Source organism: Monodelphis domestica, chromosome 2 (assembly GCF_027887165.1).
Source record: "Monodelphis domestica isolate mMonDom1 chromosome 2, mMonDom1.pri, whole genome shotgun sequence".
NCBI classification, from domain to species: Eukaryota; Metazoa; Chordata; class Mammalia; order Didelphimorphia; family Didelphidae; genus Monodelphis; species Monodelphis domestica.
The window spans coordinates 529947165-529971950 of record NC_077228.1 but is presented as its reverse complement, the minus strand read 5'-3'; the positions used below and the strand labels follow the sequence as shown (position 1 = coordinate 529971950).

At 46.1% G+C, this 24786-nt stretch overlaps 1 protein-coding gene across 1 annotated transcript; it reads left to right on the top strand.

The window, feature by feature from the left end:
• Window positions 1-8579: 8579 nt before the first annotated feature.
• On the top strand, window positions 8580-18036 carry LOC100022690 (5-hydroxytryptamine receptor 3C). The gene is made up of 8 exons (XM_056814779.1): window positions 8580-8650; window positions 13567-13729; window positions 14167-14211; window positions 15353-15462; window positions 15735-15904; window positions 16612-16772; window positions 17268-17472; window positions 17654-18036. The coding sequence occupies exons 1-8, from the start codon at window positions 8580-8582 to the stop codon at window positions 18034-18036; spliced, it is 1308 nt and encodes a 435-aa protein (XP_056670757.1).
• Window positions 18037-24786: the final 6750 nt, after the last annotated feature.

The following is a 24786-nucleotide window of genomic DNA, read 5'->3' as shown; positions in this document are numbered from 1 at the left end:
GGGGAGTGGAGCAAAGGCTCATGGGGATTATAGTCCTGTATTCAAGTCCATTTTTTACAGTGCCCTCATAGGGAACACTTTGTAAGACACAAGATTTGTAGGGGGGCAGACTATCCTGCCAACTCTGCCAAATATAAGGGGGCAGATCTGTTTGTCCTGATTAAGCCAAACCTTTGGAGAAAATACTGAGATGCAGAAGGAAAAAAGGGGCCCACTCCAGCTTATTTATTAATAGATTTTATTAGGCCTAATTAGGTTCATTGAGGTAGTTTACTCACAAAATGACCAGCCCTTGGAGGCAATAGACCAAAGCAACATGGTGCTCACTGCACCAACCCCAGATCAGATCAGGTTTTATATATAGAAACAGAACAAAGAAGGTATAGTGCCAGGCATGCCCAGATCCAAGTGCAAGTTCTCCCATAGGAGAGTCGGAGCTTCTTTTCCAATTTTACATTTACTCATTTGATTTAGTAGTTTACGTTCTCTGTGGAGTCATTGATCATGTTCTCACTACACCATACTCACAGGAGGCCAGAAAACTTGGGAAAAGGAGAACACCAAGAACCCATGCAGACAGGAATCATTCATTGCTAGGGTGACATATCCTGGGAGTTCAGAATCCCTAGTGGCCTCTCCTTACTATTATCAAGTTGCTCTCTGCTGGGTGTATTATTTCTCCTGGGTACATTGTCTCTCTATTTCATTGTCTCTGATGGGTATATCTTCTATGAATATGGATGTTAGTTATTATCTTCTGATCTCTTTGCCAGCTTTTTCAAGTCTAGCTATCGCTCTCTCAGTTACCTTCTGCTAAAGTATGGTAGCAGGAAAGTCTCTCCTTAGCTGGTAGAGATACTTTTCATCACATGTCTATGGGCTATGAGCCACCATAACAGACTGGTCATCAAAAAGGGAAAATTCAATTTACTAAGGAGCTTTGTGTACAAAATGGATCAAAGATCCTAGTTTAGGGCTAGATGCCTTTCCTTTGGTTGTATCACCTTCCCTGACCTTCCTTGTGAGCACTTTTCAGCACTGATCATAGGAAGGAATCCCGTGTTCTTTTCTCTTCCATCTAAAACATCTACTTTACTTAAATCTAATGAATAAAGACATGACATAAATCAGAACACTTCTGTATACACAAATATCTTGAAAATAACTAAAAGCAAAGCCAAACTTATCCCAAGAAGTATTATATTTTGTTGCTGGAAAAAAACCCCATGCTATTTGGATTTGGTGCATTCCTTCTGCTGATGACGGCATTGTAGCTTCCTCCTCATTTCTGGGCACTATCCCCTACTCACACACACAGGTTAGGTCTCCAGAGGGGCAACCACTTTCAGGCTTAAAGTACTCTCGGTCCTCATTCCTAAAACTATATGACCTTTCCCTACAATAGATATAATTAGCTCAAAGTGAAAACATTTACAGAGACAACATCATGGAAACAAAATATTATCTACAAAAGCCTCACATGTACTCTTCTACAATGATTTTCAGTATCGGTGGGAAGAGGGGTATCTCACACAGAGTACGATGGTAAAGAAGCATTGTTTGTCCTTTGTTTTCAAAGAAGACCAACAATATCCTGAGATGATGTTTTGACTTGATCATGAATCAAATACAGGTGAAGCACAGTTGCACAAGGTTGTTAGCCTTACTCCCTCTTCCAGAGTCATCAAAGTCCAGTGGCAAGACAAAGTCAGGACCACTAGTGATAGTCTTGGATACAGTGGGTGACTTTGGCTTTTTTGTTCTCTAACCAAGCTCTAAGCCCTCCACAGTGACTGCTTTAAGCACCTTCATGGTTGTGGAACACATTGTTATCATCTACCCATTTGGGGGGTCAGGGGAAGTCTTCACACGCTTGGGGTAGACATTTCCATTACTCAACTATAGGTTTGAGACTGATCAATTACTCTCAACCTGGTTTAGCCCATCTGCCAAGATGGTTTACCAGTGCACATGCTACAGCTTCTTGGAGTCACAGAATTAGGTGGCAGATGGACACCAAAGGAATGAAAAAGTCCTGAAAAGGGTAGCTCTCTCGCCCAAAATGCTAGTCCTCCCTGAACATCCCATGTGCTCCAGTAGAGAGACAAAGAGGTGAACATGTATAGACAACACACATGGGCCATACAACCCACACCTGGGGCACAGCAGGGCCATGCTGTTCTTTCTGTCCTCCAGGGATCCTTATCCTCCTTCCCCTGTGTGGAGCATCTCTGTTGAGCCTCACTTGGGCCTTCTCCACAGCTCAATCCTGACTGCCATGTTAATTCTCTCTTAAATTTCTACCTGGTTTTCTCTACTGTCAAAAGTCTTACCCTTCAGGGTCTGCTTCCTGCCTTGATTTTCTCCTGGGTCCTGCTCCCCTTTCATTATCTGATTTTATCAGGTAGGCCAAGGAAAAGGAAATTTATCCGGAGCTTCCTGATGAACCAAGCCCCCTCCCCACAGACACACACACACACACACACGCGCGCGCACACACACGCACACACCTCTTTAATTTAATGAAGACATCTGGGTTCTTTGGATATTCCCTATTAAAATGGCTGCTTCTTTTTGGGGGAGGAGTAGAATGGCAAATCTCTTGGATCGCATTGGCAGGGGGGAGATGTATCATAACAGTTTTCTGAGAATAAAATGCTTGTTGAGATGGAGTCGAGTCTCAGAAAGGAGACCAAGGATTGGAAGGGAAAGTGCCCTGCTTTGATCAGACCACATCCAGAGCTTCAGATGCAAATTTAGTTCCCACATTTTAGAAAAGCTGTTGATAACCCAAGCCAGAGAAGAAAAACCAGGACAGTAAAGGAAATCTAAAATACATTTGGACATAAATCAGTTGAAGGGTCCAGGAATGTATATATATAAGAAGAGAGAAGAATTCAGAGGAACTTCAGGAAAGCTGTCTCCAAGTATCTGGAGGACTGTAATGTGAAGTGGCGTTGGACTTGCTTTGTTTGACCCCAGAAGGCAGAAGCAAGAGTGACAAGCAAAAGTTTAGATTTACCCTGGATTTGGGGAGAAAAAGAAAAAAAGAACTTCCTACTAATCAGAGCTATTCAAAGGCATTTGGAGTCAGATCTGAGTTTGAATCCTGGCTCTCCTAATGACTACTTGTGAATTTGGGCAAGATACTCAGTTTCCCTGCTCATCATTTTCTTCATCTGTAACTCTCCCTCTCTCCCTTACTCCCCTCTCCACCAAGAAAGAATCAACTAAGGGGATCTGAACAGAGCACGCGATTCTTGGACCCTGCCAGAGAGGAAATTTTACTCCATGGCCATAGAGCCCCCAAAGCTCTAGAACATCTGTGTTCTCCAACGTGTAGGTATTGGTGGTTAGTCATCTTGCTAAACACCAACGTAAGCTAGCTTTCTCAGCAAGAAGCCCAATGTTCAAACATTTCAGTTTAATTTACACTTCCACTGGGAGGGATGATGGCCATTTGATAGCTTAAATCAAAAAGCTGTCCTCTAATTATAGGAAGGGGGAAGGGTGCTGTGGTACAGCACTGAAAAGATGGACTCTTGGGAGAAAATTTAGGAACCAGACTGGGGAAACATGGCGGGGAGCTTTGCAGATAAGGATAGTGGGGCAATTTGCACATCAGAGTATGCTACAGATCACCTGACCAGAAAGAGGAAATTGGCTTAGGAAACAGAACTCAAGTCTGGTACGGAGGCAAGATATTAATAGTAATGGTCAAGGGATTTCAGCTGTCCAGACATCTGTTGGAGTCACTCTGTGTGTGTGTGTCTCTCCTCTCTCTCCCCCACTTTCCCCTCTCTCCTTCTTTCTCTGTCTCTGTCTCTCTCTACCCCCTCATCAAGTTTGCAGATGGCTTCAAGCTGGGAGGAATCACTAACATATTGGGGAAGATAGTTGGAATCAGAGTTGTGCTGGTAAATATTTAACGACCAATTCTCTAAAAATCCCATAATGAATCCATCAGTACTTTCCAGTTGAATCTGCACCAGTAACTTTTTCTCTATCACTTTCTTGAATCTAGAAAAATCAACAAAACTATAAATCAAGCCTGGGTTTGTAGTGTTTCCCTGTTTCACAAGTTTAAAGTTCAAGCTGAAAAGTCAACAGGGAGTCCTTGAGAACTGGTCCCAACTTGAAAGCCAGGCCTAGAGACGGGAGGTCCTAGGTTCAAATCCGGCCTCAGCCACTTCCTAGCTGTGTGACCCTGGGCAAGTCACTTGACCCCCATTGCCTACCCTTACCACTCTTCTGCCTTGGAGCCAATACACAGTATTGACTCCAAGACGGAAGGTAAGGGTTTAAAAAAAAAAAAAAGAACTGGTCCCAACTGCCTTTAGCCACCTCTGGTTGGACTCCCAAAAGATCTCTGCAAGCAACAATATTGGGCCAAATCTAAGATTTCATTCAATAGCTACACCGTGAAAGGCTTATATTTGGGTGCAAAAAAATCAATTTACAAGTATAAGATGGGGAGGCATAGTGAGACAACGTTTTGCCTGAAACAAGATCTGGGGGTTTTCAATAGACTCAAAGGCTCAGTGTGAGTCAGCAGGATGATATGGCAACGAAGATCCTAATGGGATTTGGGCTGCCTGAAGAGAGGCAGAATTTACAGGAGTAAGGATACACTAGTCCTGCTATGTTTTAGCTCAGTCAAACAACATCTAAAATATTGTATCCAATTCTGTGTACTACAGTTTAAAAAAGACATTTATGAAGGGCAGCTAGGTGGCTCAGTGGATAGAGACAAAGTCAAGAGTCAGGAGAATCTGGCATCAGACACTTACTAGCTTTGTGACCTTTGGGCCTGATTGCCTAGCCCTTATAGCTATTCTGTCTTAGAATTGATACTAAGACAGAAGGTAAGGGTTAAAAAAATGTAAAATAAAAGATAAACTAGAGAGCAACCAAAATGGTAAAGAATCTAGAGCATGGTGGCAAATCTATGGCACAGGTGCCAAAGAGGGAACACAGAGCTCTTTATTTGGGCATTCCAATTCTTGCCAGAGTTATTTACTAGAAAGGCAGAAGGACTTGGGCAGAGCTGCTGCCTTTCCCCTCTCCACCATTCCTGACAACATTTCTCATTTCACCCACCCCTCTGCCCAGCAGCTCAATGGGAGTGCTTTCTTCCTCCTGTCTGGGGTAAGGTGGGCAGCTCACAGGTGGCAGAATTGGAGGGGAGTGGAGCACTTGGGCCAATCTTCTCCCTCTCTATGTGCCTGAAAACATTCCTCATTTCACCCACTCCTCTGGCCAGCAGCTCAGTGGGAGCACTTTTTCCCTCCCCTGTCTGGGGTAAATAGGGGGAGAAGTATGGCATTTGGGAGGGGGGGAAGGGAGGAGCAGGGCATGGGTCTCTAAAAGGTTCACCATCACTGCCCTAGAGTGTATTCCATAACAATCAATCATTCAACAAGCATTTAGTTATGTGTACTAGGCAGGGCAGCTAAGTAGTGCAATTGATAAAGTACCAGGCCCGGAGTCAGGAAGACTCATCTTCCTGAGTTCAGCTCTAGCCTCAGAAACTTACTAGCAATTGATAAGTCATTTAACTCTATTTGCCTCCGTTTCCTCATCTATAAAATGAGCAGGAGAAGGAAATGATAAACCATGCCAGTATCTTTGTCAAGAAAGCCTCAAATGGACCACAGAGTCAGACATGACTGAAATAATGACAACAAAACGTTCTGGACACTATCCTAGGCACTGAGGATACAAAAACAAAAAGAAACCGTTCCAGTTCTCCAGGAGCTTAAGTGCTAGGCAGGCAAGAAGAACTTCTTCATTAAGCATATGCAGAATCAGGATAAACAGAATAGATACAAAATAAAAGCAAGCAGGGCAGTTGGAGAAGGTGAGTAGCACTAACTAGGGAAATCAGGGAAAGTTTCAAGTTGCATCTTGCAAGAAGACTCATTTTATGAGGCAGAGGGGAAGAAGGACTGCATTTCTGGCACTTGAATCACCACGTATGATGGATGCACAGAGAGAAGGCCAATTTGGCTGGCCTGGAGAATGTAAATAAAAGAAGAATGTCCAATGAGAGGAACAATAGGATGGGGTGGCAGGGGACAAATTGGGAAGGTCTTTTTTGAAAGTCAAAGAGGAGTCAATCTCGGTCAATAGGAAGTCTCTAAAGGGTGTGTGTTTTTAATTGCCATGACCAGACTTATGGAAAAAATCTCTTTGGCAGCTGTGTGTGCTGGCAGGGGATTGAATTAGGGAGATGTGTTAGGCAGAGCGGCTAATAGGAAGGCTGTTGCAATGGCCAAAAAGTGAGAGATAATCAGGAAATGAGAACCAGCCTTCAGATGTGTTATACTGAGGATCCTTTGGGGGGGGGTTTAGGGTTGAACTTGGCCACTAAAGCCTCTTTCGAAGCTAAAATGCTGTGATTCTATGAGATGAACACCAGCCCATGTCACATAGGATGGACAAAGATTCAGGGCATGAGTAGTTCTGGGAGCCATCAGGCCACAACACCTTGACAGAATCATGTGTGGTAGCTAAGGAGGCCACAGAGTGGCCCTTGGCAAGATGTGATTGCCCACTCAGTTCCCCTTGCATGACCTGTCTCATCAATGTCCTTTACCTATGGAATTGACATGATTATTATTCCCCCGAGTCTCAGAAGGAATAATGAAAGAGCAAAACACCTGTACCCTAATTCCCTAAAACATCACCAAAAGATCAGACACTCAAACCCTATCCCAAAAGACAACTATGGGTTAACTTCTACTTAGGTACGTAATTCCCAGTAAAACTGTAGCTACAAGCCAAGCCCAGAACTTTCCCATTCACAGAAACTTATTCTCATGAAGCCAGCACACAAATTGATCATAAAGGCCCATACAAAATGTGCAGGTACACCAAGCTTCATCATGCCTCAGTGATTCGACTTCACAAACCAGTAATTCACCAGTGAAAAACTCCCTAGTAAACTAACCCAGAGAAATGATCAGTCTAATATTAAATCTGAATTGTGTCCCCTGTACCTCTCAGCCTCAATGATATGATTGTTGAATTGTCTTTTAAGGACTTCTGATTAATTATTCCATTTTATTAAAAGTAATAAGTAAATTTCCTTGATTGTTTGTAAGCTCAAAACTCCTCACAGGGTAGTGAGAAAACTAAGCCACCTGTTATGAAATCATTTATCTTGTGTGAAACTTTTGTTCTGTTAAGAATCAGTAATTACAATATAAGAATATAGAATGTTAATTAAGTGATTTGTATAAAGTTAATGTATCACTTTTCCAATTATCTCTATTTGGACATGTGTGTTAGGTAATGTATCTATGTGCCAAGAAAATGGGTATAAAAATAAACATCAAGTTTGGGGATGGTGGAGCAGCTATCAGATGTAAAGCATTCCCATGGCCTTAAAGATACAGCTGTCTTCCATTTGTTATTTTCTTGACTGATCATTTGCCACCTGTGGGGAACACTTGGAGTCGCAAGTGAGGCTGGACCTTGCCTGCAGCAGAATAGAATGATGGTACCAGGGATGAGAGGTTCAGAACAAGCAGAGGTGGATTGGGAAAACCAAAGACAGCAATGGGCAAAGCCTTGGCAGGCTGCCTTAGGGGAAAGAGAGGTATCAGAGATCTGAGCCAAGGACAAAAGGGACAAAAGAAGAAGCCAGACTAGGGAGTGGAGCCCCCAAATAAGGAAGGAGACATTCAGAGAGCACTGAGCTGCCCCTGAGGAAGTCAAGTGACCTGCCCAGTGAGCTCATTCTTGTGTCCTACAAGTAGTGGGGGGCAGGGAGAGGGGCATGATTTCTGAGCCACCATCTGTGCTATTTGTTAACTATGGAGAGAAGGAGAGATTGCAAAAGGGCAAGGATAATATTAAATACTGACTTTTTTTTAACCCTTACCTTCCATCTTTGAACCAATCCTATATATTGGTTCCAAGGCAGAATAGCGGTAAGGGCTAGGCAATTGGAATTAAATGACTTACCCAGGATCACACAACTAGGAAGTATCTGAGGCCAGATTTGAATCCAAGAGCTCCCTTCTCTAGGCCTGGCTCTCAATCAATAGACCATCTAGCTGCCCCACATAGTTTCAATGAATGTAAAATATCCTATTATGAAACAAAACTAATTTCTTAATAATTCCTTTCTCCAAGGGTAGACAATACATCACAATATGCCTAAAGTCAAGTCCCTACATGTGGTGATCCCCCTGGAGCTGCAGGGCTCTCTGCCTTGGGGAACTTTAGACATCTCATCCCTTGTAGTCAAGAACAGTTGCTCAGGGCCATGATAAATGAGCCCCTTTCCTTGGTCCAGTGATGAGTCAGGGCTGCCAGATAGAACTCTTGCTGGGCCAGCTTTGGCCCAAACTCCCTCTTGGAGCAGAGCCAGAGCTATGTAGCCCAAGGTGGAGACAAGGCCAGACCTTCTTTCCATGACCTTCTCCGGCCACTAAGGCTACTCACTGGGTGAGTGGTCACCTGAAACCAGTAATATTCAAAGCTGGCACTCAAGGTGTGGCCCTGGGCTCCTTTAAACCTGAGCATTCTTGAGTTCTGGCTGAGTCCCCAGATAAACCAAGAAACAAATGATGGGAGGAGGCTGGCCCCACAAGGAGGGATGGCTCCTGTGTCTTGTTCTTGGCCTTTTGCTTCAAGGTAAGTTGGGGTTGAGTATATAACATAGGATCATAGATTTAGAGGTGAAAGGGACCCCAGATTTTACATCTGGGAAAACTGAGGCCAAGGGAGGCCAAGGTCCTAGAAGCATAAGATCTTATATCTAGAGATGGAAGGAACCTCCAAGGCTCTATAATCCAACCATCCCATTTTACACCTTAGAGCATCAATTGGCAAAGATATTGGAGTGGTTTGCTATTTCCTTCTCCAGCTCATTTTACAGATGAGGAAACTGAGGCAAACAGGGCTAAATGACTTACCCAGGATCACACAACTAGGAAATGTGTGAAGCCAGATTTGAACTCAAGAAGGACTCATCTTTCTGACTCTACACCTGGCATTCTATCCACTGTTGCATCTCACTGTTGCCCTACCAATGTATGTAGAAGACATATTAAGTATAAATGGATCGCAATCTCAGAGGGAAGGCACTACCCATGGGCTAGACCAGGAAAGGCCTCACAGTTAAGGTGGGATCTGAGTTTAGTCTTAAAGGTCTCTAGAAGTGAGGAAAGCTATTGTTCCAGAGAGCTAGAAAAATAGTGGAATTGGGAGTTGGGGGGTATTGGGTGAGACACAGCCCATGTGGCTAGATCATAGAGAATGTGGCGAGGATAAAGCATGAGAATTCTAGAAAGGGAGGAAAGTGCCAGGTTAGGTTGTGAAGGGCTTCAAATGGCAACCAGGATTTTAGATTTGATCCTAACAGCAATGGGAGGCTCCTGGGATTTATCGAGTAGAGGTGGGGCATGGTTAGATTTGTGCATTAGGGAAAGTTGCTCTGAATGGAGGCTGGATTGGAATAAGGAGAGATTTGAGAGATGGAGACCAGGTAGAAGGCATTTGCAACAGTCCAGGCAAGAGGTGATAAGATCTGAACCAGGGTGGTGGTTGTGTGAGTGGATGAATAGGAAATACCTTGCTAAGGGGGAAAAGGCACAATTCGACCACAGGTTGTATATATGAAGTGAGTACAAGAGAGGAATCCAGGATGACCACAAGATGTGAGCTTGGATGATTGGAAAAATAGTTGTGACTCCAACAAGGTTGGGCATGTTTAGAAGAAGTGTGGGCTCTTGGGTGTGGGTGTGGGAGGAATGTTGATGAGTTCTTAGTAAGCCTGGCTAGAGTAGAGATGCCCAGAATATATCAAACTTGAAATATTCAGAAGGTAATTGGAGAAGGGACAGCTGGGAAGCTCAGTGGATGGAGAGCCAGGCCCTGAGCTAGGAGGTCCTGGGTTCAAATTTGACCTCAGACACTTCCTAGCTGTGTGACCCTGGGCAAGTCACTTAACCCCCATTGCCTAGCCCTTACCACTCAAACACGGAAAAGAGAGTTTCGAGGAAAAGATGCCAATCAGAGCACCAAGGGCTACAGAGAGGTCAAGTAAGGCGAGGATTGAGAAAAGGTCTTTAGGCAACTCTGGCAACTCTGAAGAAAGCCATTTCAGCTGAATGATGAGATCTGAAGCCAGATGGCAGGGGCTTAGAATCTAGTCAAGAAGAGGAAATGGAGAGAGAAAGTAGGTGGCTTTTGCTCTGGTTTTAGCCAAGTATCTGACCTCAGACACCTTTTGGGTGACAGCTAGTGAGGAAGGTTGGTGGGGCTTTTTTTAAGGATGTGAGAAACCTGGGGGTGGGGGAGTGCTGGTGAGCTTTGGTTGAACTGGGATGCCATCTACCCAGGCTAAGGCTATCACAAATGCATTTTGGGAGAAGGGGCCTGAGGAGAGGAGGACATGATGTTGCAAAAAATGTCTTTAAATAGCGGCTTAGGTCATACAGGGGAAAGAGTGTTCCATTGTAAGTCAGAGGACCAGGGTTGGAATTTTAGCTCTAAAGGCTGATCGTATCACCTCAATTGGTTCATCTGTAAAATGGAGGCATTGAACTTTAGGTTTCCTCTCAAGGCTAGAATACCCTCATTCCTTGTAGCATATCTAGTTTTTCTCAAAGCACAGCTCAGCTGCTCTCATACAAGAAATCTTTCTTGACCTTCCCCCTATTCACATTGCCAATAAATTATTAGAGATCTTTCTCTGTCTCTTCCCCATCCTCTTTCTCCCTCCCTCCCACCCTCTATCTCTATCTCTCTCTTGCTCTTTGTCTCCCTCTGTCTCTCTCTTCTTCTTCTCTATCTCTCTCTGTCTGTCTGTCTGTCTGTCTCTTCCCCTCTCTCTTTGTCTCCTGTGTGTGTCTCTCTCCCTCCATCTCTCACTCTCCCTCTCTCTCTCTCTCTCTCTCTCTCTCTCTCTCTCTCACTCTCGCTCTTTGTCTCCCTCTCTTCTTCTTCTCTATCTCTCTTTGTCTCTTGTCTCTCTCTCTCCCTTTCTCCCTCCCTCCCTCTCCCTCTCCCCCCCCTCTCTCTCTCTTGCTCTTTGTCTCCCTTCTCCCTTCTTCTTCTCTATCTCTCTCTTTGTCTCTTGTGTCTCTGTCTCTCTCTCCCTCCATCTCTCACTCTCTCTCTCCCTCTTTCCCTCCATCTCTCTCCCTCTCTCCCTCCCTCTCTCTCTCTCTCTCTTCCTCTTTGTCTCCCTCTCTCCCTTCTTCTCTATCTCTCTCTTTGTCTCTTGTGCCTCTCTCCCTCCATCTCTCCCTCTCTCTCTCCCTCTCTCCCTCCATCTCTCTCTATTTCTTTCTCTTTCTCTTTCTTTCCATCCCTCCCTCTCCTTCTCTCTCTCTCTGCCCTGTCTATTTGTCTCTGCCTTTTCTTTTAAGCTCTCTCTGTAGCTGTCTGTCTCTTAATTAGTCTGTATCACTATGTATAGGCTTCTTATTGACTTATCTACACACAGTGTCCCCTCAGGATGTAAACTCCTTGAGGACAGGGACTCTTTTTATCTTGGTTTCCTCTGGGTGCCCTACAATAGTGATTTGTCCACTCTTAATGAAAGTTTGTGCAATGAAATTGATTTCAAGTGCTGTCATGTGACACAATTTAGATTTGTTCTGTTTGGTCCCAACGGACAGTAGAAGGAGTGGTGGCTGTTCAATGAAAGGAGAATTGGATCTGGAGTCAGAGAACCAGGGTTCCCATCTCAGTTCTGATTCTTCCTGTGTGACCTAGGGCAGGTCCTTTGACTTCTCTGTGCACAGTTTCCCCCCTCTGTAAAAGAGGGGTTTGGACGAGATGGCTCTGAGATCCTTCCTGCTCTAGAAGTTGCCGCCCAGGCAGATCCAGACTGGGAAGAATAAAAAACGAAGCTGTGCCCAATGGAATCAGCTGCCCAAGTATAGAATGCCGCCCCCCCCAATGAATGATGACTAGAGGTTGGGCATTCTCGATTAGGTTTGAACTGGCCTCTGTGGGCCCTTCCAAGCCTGAGCAGCTGGAATCCTATGATATTACAAAGACAATGCCTGGAGCCACTGGCTAAGTAAGAAGATCTCAGAGAAGCCAGAAGATCACACCAGCAAACAAAAATGCCTACAAGGTGGTCTGTTGGAGCCCCAGGGTGGTCAGCTACATAGAAGCTGGACAATCAATTACGGGTACTGACAGGAAAGCCCAACCCTCCCTAGATCTTTTTTTAACCCCCACCTTCCATTATAGAATCAATCCTGTGTATTGGCTCCAAGGCAGAAGAGTGGTAAGGGCTAGGCAATGGGGGTGTAGTGACTTGCCCAGGGTCACACAGCTAGGAAGTGTCTGAGGTCACATTGGAACCCAGGACCTCCTGAGCTACCCAGCTTCCCCCTCTCCCTAGATCTTCAAAGTGGTCGAGGTATCTGGGAAATCGAGACTGAGCAGGACAGAAAGTATTCCAAAAGCATTTGTGAAATGGAACTAACTAGGGAGTTCCTTGGCCTCACACATATATCTTGTTCTTCCATGATGTGACTGGTCCCCATTTCTTTCCTTAGTAGGATGTGGAGCACTTGGAAATGAAGGCAGCCTAATCTTTGACTTGGAGGGAAGGGTCAGGGCAGATTAAGCCAACAGAAGCATGGGAGCTGGGGGATAAGGGAAGGAAGGAAAGAAAGGCAGAGTTCAGCGGCTATCACCGGCTTAAGGCTGAGTTTGCATGTGGGTGAGTTTACATAGAGGCAGGAACCCCAGGGGAAGTCAGGATCTGAGCCCAGACCACAGCATCTTCCGCCATTTGCCTACCAGTCAATCCCACATTCTTTGATCCAGATAGGAAGGGGTCAGGTACCCATTCAAACAAATGAAATGTTCTGGCTCCAGATTCATTTGCATCCCTGTGAGCATTCTCTTCTCCGGTACAGAACTGACCGGAGACCGAGGATGGCTATTTCATTATCTCATCATCTCTCAAGAGTCATCCTCAGTGTCCCCAGAGTTCCCATTTCTCCATGGCAATGGGCACACTCAGTTCCTACCTCCCAGTGTCTCCATGAGTTGTTCTCACAACTCTCATGACTCGGACACTCTGAGGGTGGAACCAGGTCTACGGAACTCTAGCTGGAGTCTTGAAATGTTCTTGAAGGTGGCACCTGATGCCAGCCCTTCCTCGGGCTAACGCGTTTACCAATTCCCCCCAATCAGCCGCATCCCAAACCAAATGCTATTCCTTCCATCTTTTGGAACATTCAGCCTTTACAATTCATCATAAACACCCACATCCTGGCTTCCCAACATCAATCACCAGCATCAGGAATACATCCTAATGAACACCTTTTTAGTCTAAGCAGCAATCAATCATCGGAGACCATGGTCTGCCTCTTTGGTCTAACTGCCTTCATGATCTAATAGCACTGAATCTTCAGTGATAGAGGTTCATGGTCCTGAGTGGGAGGGGAAGATCAGTGTGTCCCAGGGCCCGGCACATCCCAAAGAACGTAGGATTGGCTGGTAGCAAAAGCTCCGAGCCCGAGAAGCTAAGGGAAGGAGCAACCTCTTTTATCTTACAGGATCACCTTCCTCCACCCAAAGCAGCCATGTTTTCACCATCAACTGTACAGGGTTTGATGTTCATGGACCGAACCATACTGCCTTCCAGTCAGTGTTTGACAAAAAGGCCTTCCGACCAGTTGTCAACCCCAAGGTCCCCACCAGGGTCAACATCTCCTTCACCTTATCTGCCATTCTGGAGGTGGTGAGTACGAGAGCCCTTCGGCTTGCTCTGGGACCAGAACACAGCACTCAAGCTTGATTCTCTCTTGCCCCCTCATCTAAAATTGGTCTGATCCAATGATGGGCATTGACCTGGGGGGAGGGGGTCTCACTCTGTCAGAAGGGCTTTTCTGGAACTTAGGAAGGGATAATCTACAGTGGCATTTCTATAGTAAATGGAAACGTTCTCTATTTGAATATGTCAGAAATCTTCCTCCAGTTACCCTTACCCTGTGGTCAGGCTGCTCTTTCTAACCCTCCTTCTCTTTCTTGTGATTTGCTTGTTTTGAATGACATTTTCCCCCAAATAATCACTGAAAGTCCGGATTGTCCCAGAGATAGGTAAGGATGGGCATGGGAAAGGATGGCCAGACCTGATCTTACTGAGTAACAGTCCTGAATGGGAATCTCTTTTGGCAGAATGCACAGATTCAGCTCCTTACATCATTCGTCTGGCTAGAGTTGGTAAGGTCTCATCCCATCCCTTCCCATGACCCCTTCTCTTCTCCATTTCTTTTGGTATTTTTTCTGATCAAATTCTATTTTCTATAGCTATCAGTGTCATGAAAATTAGACAAGTCTGCTTAGATCCAAGGCCACAATGTTTCTGGGTAGCTAGAAAGGCAATGATTGAAACCTTAGTGCAGTGATGGCAAACCTTTTAGAGACAGAGTGCCGTGTCACACACGCACACACTGAGTCCGGGCACACCCTAACACTCCCTTACCCCACACAGGGGAGGGAGAAAGCACTCTCATTGGGCTGCTGGGTAGAGGGGTGGGTGAAGTGAGGAATGTCCTCAGAAAGTGTAGAGATGAGGAGGAGAGTGACCTGAGCACTCTGCTCACCTGTAGCCCTGCCACTGTGAGCAACCCACCTTATCCCCTTTGGGCTCCCATTGGGCTGCTGCTCAGAGGGGTGGGGGTTATGAAAAAATGTCATCAGGCCCAGAGAAGAGAGGGAAGGGAGGAGCTCTGCCCAACTCCCTCTACCTTTTCTAATAACAAACTGGGGTGGGAGCAGCGACATGCCCACAGAGAGTGTTCTGTGTGCCATCTTTGGCACCCATGCCATAGGCTCACTATCATTGCCCTAGAGGGAAGCAGAATCGTCAAAATGATAGAAACCCTCAAAGTGAGCATAATCTCTTATCCCTAGAGCATCATACTAAGATAGGACACATATAGAAAATATTGAAGTCTGCCATAATGAAGGCCACTGAGGGGTCAAGGGAAGGTAGAGAAGATCACATTAGAGAAAGAGGGAGGAATGCTCTGGTTGTTAGGAATCAGAGTGAAGGAAGGGAACAGAGAATTCGTGGAAAGTTCCAATACTGAATTAGCTGTCAGCAGTCTGGGTTCTAGCCCCAATTGTGACAATAAATAACTCAATGTGTGACTTTAGGAAAATCACTTAAGCTTTCTCAGACTCTAGTTCTTCCTTTTTCAGCCTGATTAGTTGGTGTCTAAGGTCCTATCCATCTATTTAAATTCTATGACTCTGTAAGTTTAGAGGAGAGGAACAGGGAGAAGCTGCTTTCTCAGACTAACCCTGGGCTCCAGCCTCTCCTCAACTCCTCTTTCTAAAACTGCCTGGGCCACTCTAGTTCTGGAAAAACCAATTCATCAGCTGGAACCCAGAAGAGTGTGGAGGAATCATGAACGTCACTGTGGCAACTGAGCATCTCTGGCTTCCAGACATCTTCATTGTAGAGTTGTGAGTACCAGAGCTGGGAAAAGTTAGGAGGAATCTCCATCCCCAGGCAAAGGAATGATGGAAAACCCAACAGGTTGGGGCAATGGTGGGCCTCTAGGTATACTTAAGGGTCAACTGACGGTAAGCTCCCTTCCACAAACCCTGACCTAGAATAGTTGAGTTTGGGGGAGCCCATTACCAGAGATGGGCACCAAAGGAGTGGGATTCATTGGCATTAGAGAAACTGAAGGGGTGAGGAGAAGAACTCGCCACTGGCTTCTTCTTTCAAACAGCATGGGCGTTGATCAGATTCCAACAGATCTCATGGCATATGTGAATTATCAGGGTCACATCAAGTATAAGAAACCTATGAAGGTGACCAGCATCTGTAAACTAGACATCTTCTTCTTCCCCTTTGACCGGCAGAACTGCACTCTGACCTTCAGCTCTTTCCTGTACACAGGTGGGCTGGAGTGGAAGTAGCCATATGAATCAAGGTGACCAGTGGAGGAATTGAGAGGAAATGAACAAATGAATGAATGAATGAATGAATGAATGAATGAAAAGGCATTCCGTAAGCACCATTTATTTGCCAAGCTGTGCTGGGGATACAAGATCAAAGGCAGTACTTGCCCCAAAAGATTGACATTCTTATGAGGGGAGAGATCACAGATTGGGGAGTGGTAGAGAGTAAGGAGTCTATTAGACAAATTCAATGACAAATGTTTCCCACCTCTTGACTGAGAGATGATGGTCTCAAGATGCAGATTGAGACCTATTATTTATTTTATTTTATTTTTTTGGATGTGGGAATTTCTTTAGCGTGGCTATTCATATTTATTATATATTATGTAATGATCACATATTATATTGTATCTTTTCTTCTTCTTTTCTTTGGATGTATGTGGGGGAAGGGGAAAGAGGAAGAGAAAGGGGTTAACTAGCTACTAGGTTAGCTGGTTGAAAACTATAAGATTTAATTTTTTTAAATTCCAATGACAAAACCCCAGGCAAAGGTTGAAGGGCTGCGGTGGGTTAATGGAAGGCTACAGACGGAGGAGAGCAAAGAAGGTGTGAAGGCTTTGTCGGGTCTCCTGCTGGAGGAGAGAAAAGGTTAGACCAGAGGGAAGTGGTCACTGAGAAGCTGAATGAGTTGGTTCTCCTCTGCAGTGAGTGACATGGTGTTGGGCCTGGAGAAGGAAGTGTGGCAGATGACAGACACTTCACAAGATCTTGTCCAGACCCAAGGGGAGTGGCAGTTGTTGGACATCAAAAAAGCGACCCCAAAGCTGGCTGTGGGCTCCAGCCTATACGATCAGATTGTATTCTATGTGAGTCTCAAGGATCAGACTTTGTGACCTTCTTTACAAACATGCAAGTCTCATCCTTGCCAGAAATCTTCACCAAACTCTCGCCTCTTCAATCAATCAGTCAATCAGCAAGCACGTATTAAGCAACTACTATGTGCCAGGCACTGTGCTGGGTGCTGGGGATACAAAGGAAAAAGTGAGAACAGTCCCTGGAGGCTCACAAGCCTTCAGTCAGGCTTCATGCCTAGGAGCAGACATCCCTCCCATTAAAGGCATCTCCGCGGTGCCTTATCCTAGGGTACCAAATTTGATCCTCTCCCTGAAATCCACTATGCACAGCCCGAATTCCCTTGAGCACATGAGGGCAGCTTCTTGGGATTAGCTAAATGTTGTATCTGTTCAGTTTGGGCAGCACTTTCCTTGGGTGCTTGACAAAAAAGAGGGGAGTCCATAGGACAATCGTTGTCTTCATATCAAGCCCAGCTTCCCTTCCTTCCTCTCCCTCCCTTCCTCCAGGTAGCCATCCAGCGCAGACCCAGGCTCTACGTCATCAATCTACTGCTGCCTAGTGGATTTCTGATAGCAATCGATGCCCTGAGCTTCTTCCTGCCAGCGGAGAGTGGCCACCGAGCCCCTTTCAAGATGACCCTGCTCCTGGGATACACCGTCTTCCTGCTCATGATGAATGATTTACTGCCAGCCAGTGGCACCCCACTCATCAGTATGGCTCTCTCCACTGTGGAGAGGAAGAAGAGGGGGGGGAGAGAAGTGGGAGGGTCTGGGGGGCAAGGAAAAGAGTGGCATTAAGGGATTGGGGTTGGGATTAGGGGAAGAGGCCATGGGAGGAGGGTGGAGGTCCCACTGGTTCTTGCTCACTGAGGTCCCCCTCATATGACCCCCAGGTGTGTACTTTGCTCTGTGCTTGTCCCTGATGGTAGTCAGCCTGCTGGAGGCCATCTTCCTCACCTACCTTCTGAATCTGGTTACTACACAGCCCCCTCCCATGCCCCCCTGGCTCCATTCACTGCTGCTGCACTACCTCCGAGCAACAGATTGCTACAAGAAGAGGAAGGAGAATGGGACTCCCCACCCCAACGCTATCGAGGTGCCCAGTAAGTGGCATCAGCGCCCTCCCCATCTCCCTTTGTTCCGAACTACTAATCCCTCTGCTTTCCCATTTCCAGTGGTGGACCTTGCCAGTCATGGCGGCCAACCCAATATTGGGCTAAGCCCTCATCTTCTCTACAGGCCTGAAGGAGCTTGGGGTGAAGGCAGGCTCAGCTAAGGCTGGGCTCACTGGAGACCCCCAATCCACATGGGCACAGCTGGAACATCAGCAGAAAGTTGACATTTGGGTGAAATTCAGCCTTGTTCTAGACACGCTGCTCTTCCGCATCTACCTGGTATTCATGACTTCCTCCCTCATCACAGTCATTGTCCTCTGGCAAACCTAGAAATCCATCCCTCTCCCCCAGCACATGACAACCCCAGCTTTCAACCTCCCCTGACTGTGTGGACTCCTGGAACTCATCCTCTCGCCATAGTCCCAGCAACGCCCCCATCCCTGCTGCAGGGGACACAACTCCATCCCTTCCTGCCAGCCAGCTTCAGCTCCAGCCCGTCTCCCTCAAAGCCAGTGTCCTTCCTTCTGACCTCCCAGAGTTTCCTTCAGCTCAGTGAGTCAGCCCCCATCTCGGGCCTCAGCTGCCCTGTAATTGAATTGACCTAATTAATCCCTTTGCGGAAAGTATTTGTTCCTTGGAATATTACATCACAGGTAAAGACAGTTCTTGGATCCAGTCAAAGCTCAATTATACCAGACAGACCCAGAATCAACTGGTTGTGTTTTTAATCTTCTAGCATCTATTTCTGAGTTAAAAACGGAATTTTACTGGAGGCAGCTGAGTAGCTCAGTGGATTGAAAGTCAGGCCCAGAGATGGGAGGTCCTGGGTTCAAATTTGACCTCAGCCACTTCCTAGCTGTGTGACCCTGGGCAAGTCATTTGACCCCATTGCCTTGCCCTTAATGCTCTTCTGCCTTGGAGCCAATACGCAGTATTGACTCCAAGAAGGAAGGTGAGGGTTTTTTTTAATGGAATTTTACTGTAAAAACTGATTTTTTAAATAAACTGCTCCAAAATATTGGCCAGTAGAGTTGCTTCTTCTACTGAAAAAAGGAAAGAACTGGAATCTCATGTTATTGCTTCTTTTTAGAATTTCTAAAACTTGTTTCCTCAACTTGAAAAGGTCTGTGACCGAAGTGATGGAGTTACAGATCGTGGCTCATCTATTCCTCTTTATCCTGCCTGATTCCCAGCAAAGTCCTCCCAAAAATCCTTCCTGGAGGATCTCTCTAACAAGGTGGAGGCCTTCTCCTTGGACATTAGCTCTCCATATGAGAAGCAGAGATCCCGAGGGGCCATAATTATCTCCAACGCGTAGCTGTCCAGGTCTGTATTTTCCCAATTAGTGAAGACTAACTAACTCTTCTCAGGAAGAGGTCTTAGGAAATGCTTCGTAATTAAAGGAGGATCTTCGTGAAGGTGGCAAAAGATGGAAAAATGTAATATCAGAGGAAGAAAAAGGCACCTTCACGCTTTATGAGTGGAACGATACATTGGGCCGACCATTTCTGAAAAGCAATTGGGAATTATTTGAGGAAGGCCACTAAATTGTGCATTCCCTTTGATCCAGAATGGCACAAAATAATAATAATAAAGAAACTATGCATGCTAAAATATTCAGAGAAAGAAGTGATTTTAAGTTTATCTTTGTAAAAAAGCTAGAAACTTTGTTTCCTCAACTATAAATGGAGGATAATAGCACCTGCTTTCCAGGATGGCTGTGAAGACAAAATAAGATATGTGTAAAGTGCCTGGCGCATAGTAGGCGCTAAATAAATGCTAACTCTAATTTTTGTTTTCTCCTTTGTGCTAAACGTTGACTCTGAGGGGGGCAAAGAAAGAAATACGTTAGAGAAGATGATGTAGAAACAAAAACACATGAATAATGATTTTAAAATATGGAGGGGGGTGGAGGCACCTGGGCAGCTCAGGGAATTGAGAGCCAGATCCAAAAGACAGGAGGTCCTGGGTTCAAATCTGGCCTCAGACACTTCTTAGCTGGGTGACCCTGGGCAAGTCACTTGACCCCCATTGCATAGCCCTGACCACTCTTCTGCCTTGGAACCAACACACAGTATTGACTCCAAGATGGAAGGTGAGGGTTTTTAAAAATAAAATGGGGGGGGGGGGGGTGCTAGATGAAGGGGTGGAACTCTGGGGTTGGAAATTCCAACTTTCCCAGGAATAGCATGTTTGGCTTGTTTAGCTGTAAATTCTCCTGCTCTTGAAAGCAAGGACTGTCTTTGGCCTTTTTGAATATTCCCAACACTAAACACAATGTCTGGCACATAGTAGGTGCTTAATAAATGTGTATTCATGGATTACAATGTTGCTTTTGATTTCTTTTTACTCTACGCATTTAGCCTACACTCCAAGTGAGTGAGTTCTGTGGAGCTAGGCTGGGAAGGCAAATAAGCCTGGGACTCCAAGTAGGGAGGAGAATATGGGGCACACAAGCCCAAAGGGTTAGGAGTTATTTGGGGAAATGATCTATTTTCCTGGGCTTTACACACAGAACCAGGGAACTAGGGAAAGGCTGGGACCGACAACTGCCCAATTTGAAATTAGGAGCATCAGTCAAGCTTTGTGCGCCATCTGGTGGGCTGCACGGCTTTGTCGTTTTTTGTTTAGTCGTTTCAGTGCCGTCCCACTCTTGCTCGTCCCAGTGGGTTTTCTTGGCAGAGATACTGGAGGGGGTTGCCATTTCCTTCTCAAGATCATTTTACAGATTGGGAAACTGAGGCAAATGGGATTAAATGACCCTGGTTCACACAGATGGTGCCCGAGACCAGATTTTAACTCAGGAAGATGAACCTTCTTGATTCCAGGACTGGAGTTCTATCCACGGCCCCACCTCGTTACCCCACTAGTACACAGATTTAGTCCTCCACAGATGCTGCCCAAGAGGAGACATATATTACATATTTCCCGACCTTGAGCCCCGCTCGATAATTCTTCTCATGGCCACATTATCGTTGTTCTACCAAATGACCCTCCAATGAAGAATGGTGTCGTGTCCGGCGCATCCTTGATTGAGGTGGAAGTACTGTAGGTACCAATGAGATTCTGAGGGCTGGAGCCTGAGAATCTGCAGAACAGAGGAGGTCTGCCACCCGAGTGGGACCAGTAGGACAGGTGGCATCTCCCCCAACAGGAGGGGAGTCCTAGGCTTTGGCTTTGCCTCCCTGTGGGACAAAATCCCCTCCAAGGCTTTGATCGTTTCTTTCCATCTTAGCTACCTTCCTTCCCCCACCCGCTTGGTAGTATAAAGCAGGGCAGAGAGGGAAGAGCCGGAACCCCAACTGTAATGATTTCACTTCTCTACTTGGCTTCCCTGGACTTGACCTTCCCCGACAGTCCTGACAAGCAGGAATGTTTCTAGCTGAATGAGGGGTCTAGAAGAGAGCCTCATCAAAGTCTGTTCCTAGTCAGGGAGAGCACAGATGGAGTCCTCTTTCTGAAAGGCTAGGAAAAGGGCTCTGCCACAGGGAAGTTCATCTGGATAGGCTGTTGCTCGATGCTGCTGGTCCCAACCAAGGGATGGATGGTACAGATGAACACGAGTGCTTCTGAGGGCATCCATGCTCAAACTGCCATGATAGAACAAGAGATCTGGAGCCCCTCAGGGGCTTGGAGCGACTGCGAGAAGGGATAGAGAGCTGGTAGAATTAACCCTTTGATTCCTCGTAGTGCACTCAGTGGTCTGACAATCTGTAGAGGACCACATGAACATTTGAATTCGCCCTGGGAAGTCCCAACAAAAGATCAAGATATCCTCTGAAGAAGGGATAATATTCTGATCTAGTACAGCCACCAGTCTATTGTTCACAAAGTGTGTGAATAGGGGGCAACTGAATGGCTCAGTAGATTGAGAGCCAGACTTAGAGATGGGAGGTCCTGAGTTCAAATCTGACCTCAGACATTTCCCAGCTGTGTGACCCTGGGCAAGTCACTTAACCCCCATTTCCTAGCCCTTGCCACTCTTTTGCCTTGGAGCCAATACACAGTATTGATTCTAAGACAGAAGGTGAGGGTTAAAAACAAACAAAAAAAAGTGTGGGAATATTGTGAAGCCACTGGCAGGACAAAGAATATCATTTGTGTTGGTAATGGTTAAAACCATTGTTCTTCCCCATCCACACCAATCTCTCATGTTCTGAATCCTCTCATAAGATCTCAGTTCAGAACATACAAGTACCATCTTGGAATCATAACTGCATTCAAGCCTTTATATCTAGGTGACTCCTTTCTCTTGGGTGGGAGGAGATAGAATCATGTTGGCGAACCTATGGCATGCATGCTGGAAGGGGCTGCTCCCCTCTCCCTTTCCACCATGCCTGAGGACATTTCTCACATCACCTGCTCCTCTGCTCAGCAGCCCAATGGGGGAGCTTCCTCTCTCCCCTGTCTGGGGTAAGGGGGTGGCTCACATATGATGTGAGGGTTGCAGTTTGGACACTCGGTCTCTAAAAGGTTTGCCATCACTGATATAGAACACAAAACCCAGACAAGTGCATCTGATGAAGATGAGGAGGAGAAAATCATTCCTGTCCTGATCTGTGGCATCTTACAGCCAGGTTCCCTGTTCTTTCTCATTGAATTCCTTAAGTGCATTCATGGTGGGGGTTGTCTCTAGAAGCAACCAGGCAGGACAATAGTTGGGTTGATGACTGACCTTTGTTTCCCAGAGATTATACCCCATAAGACCATTTAGCAGGCATGATACCTAGAGGCATACCAAAAACCTGGAAGGACCTAGATTAAAATGGTGGCTCTGGCACTTCCTACTTGTGGGTTTCCTTGGGAACAGTAAATGTGTGACTCCATCTTCCTAGCAGTCCAATATTCCACGAGCAGTAAAACGGGGTTGCACGGGAACCTCAATACTATACCTTTACCTGACTGCATCTTCATGAAGGGATGGAGAAGGAGTTGTCGCTAAGACATCCACTCTTTCCTCCCCCAAGGCCAAAGCAGGGCAACCCTGCTCGGGCCATTGAACGAGCTTATACACAAAACTCACACCTTCAGAAAAATGCCCGACAATTCTCCCAGGAAGCTCATTGGAGCCCAAAGCATGCCGAACATGCCAGAAAGTCCCAGAGGAGCTTTATGCTCCAGCTACGAGGGACCAGAACTATTGGCATTAGAGTGAGCCTTCGAGCCTCTGGTCCTGGTTGGTGGCTCCATTTCTCGTTAGTTCTCTTCCTCTTCTGTACAGCAGCTTGGGCTGACCCTCTGCATCTCTGTTAGTCTCTCTCTGTCTCTGTCTGTCCATCTATCCATCTGTCTATCTGTCCGTCCTACACACCCACCACTAGGTGCCATTTTTTAGGGTCTCCATTTTGAAAAATGGCCATTTTCAAGCCCAGGATCAATGGCCGCCCATGAGAAATCCAATGGAAAGTCTCACTGCATTGGCGAGCAAGTTGGAAGGGAAGACCTTTGAACAGCTAAGACTCTGAGATTCCAAGTCTCCCACCCAGACTTGGAGCCGGTCCAGTTGGGGATCACTGCCCCATCCCTCCTCAGCTAGTGTCTGTCTCCTACCTGAAGAGCAGTTCTGCATTGTGAGCTGAGACCCGGATCACCGCTCTGAGTGCCCCTCTGCCAATGAGGTGGCTCTCTTTGTGGATGCCAACTCAGCATCCTCTAGGCTCTTTCTGGGCACCAAGACTTGTCAGGAAATGAGAACTGCCCGGTCACCTGACAGCAGATATTCAAAGCTGAGATGTTAGGTGTGGCCTGGGCTCCTTCAGCCGCCCATGCTCAAGGGAGCTTCCTTTCAGCTCACCAGGGAGGCTGGCAGAAGAAGGACAGAATGTGCCAGTGGCCCCTGCGATTTCTTGTCTGTCTCTTTCTCGGTTTTCTACAGCCAGGTAAGATGGGGAGTGGCAAAAGTTAAGGAGAAAGAGGGATGCCTTCTGAGGAAAGCACGGACCTTCTCTCAGTCTCCAGCTCCTGGAGGCTGTTTAATATGGCCACAACTTGGAGCACTTTGATTTTTCTGTAATGAAGTTTCCATAATGCCTTTGTCAACTTTCTTTTCCTTTTTTTTTTAACCCCTTACCTTCCATCTTGGAGTCAATACTGTGTATTGGTTCCAAGGCAGAAGAGTGGTAATGGGTAGACAATGGGGGTTAAGTGACTTGCCCAGGGTCACACAGCTGGGAAGTGTCTGAGGCCACATTTGAACCCAAAACCTCCCATCTCTAGGCCTGGCTCTCCATCCACTGAGCTACCCAGCTGCCCCCTTTCTTTTCCTTTTTAAAAAACCTTTATCTTCTGTCTTTGTATCAGTTCCAAGGCAGAAGAGCAGCAAGGGCTAGGCAACTAGGTTAAATGACTTGTCTAGGGTCACACAGCTAGAAAGTATCTGAGGTCAAATTTGAACCCAGATCTCCTTACCTCTAGGCCTGATGTCCTATCCACTGTCCTACCTAGCTGTTCCTTCAACTTGCTTTCTGAGAAAGGTGAAAAACCTTATGGTATCCACCTGCTAACTTCAGTTCTTAATAATTCCTGTCCAGTAAGTAAGCAGCCTCTTCAGGAGTCTCTCCATATCCTTCCAGATGCACTTGTCTTCCCAATTAGAATATGGGTAGAAGGGGCAGCTGGGTGCCTGGCCAGGCACAGAGATGGGAAGTTCTGGGTTCAAATCTAGATTCAGACCCTTCTTAGCTTTGTGACCCTGGGCAAGTCACTTAACCCCCATTGCCTACCTGTTACCACTCTTCTGCCTTGGAACCAATACATAGTATTGACTCCAAGATGGAAGGTAAGGGTTTAAGAAAAAGGCATTTTCTAGCTGTGTGACCCTGGGCAAGTCACTTAACCCCCATTGCCTACCTGTTACCACTCTTCTGCCTTGGAACCAATACACAGTATTGACTCCAAGATGGAAGGTAAGG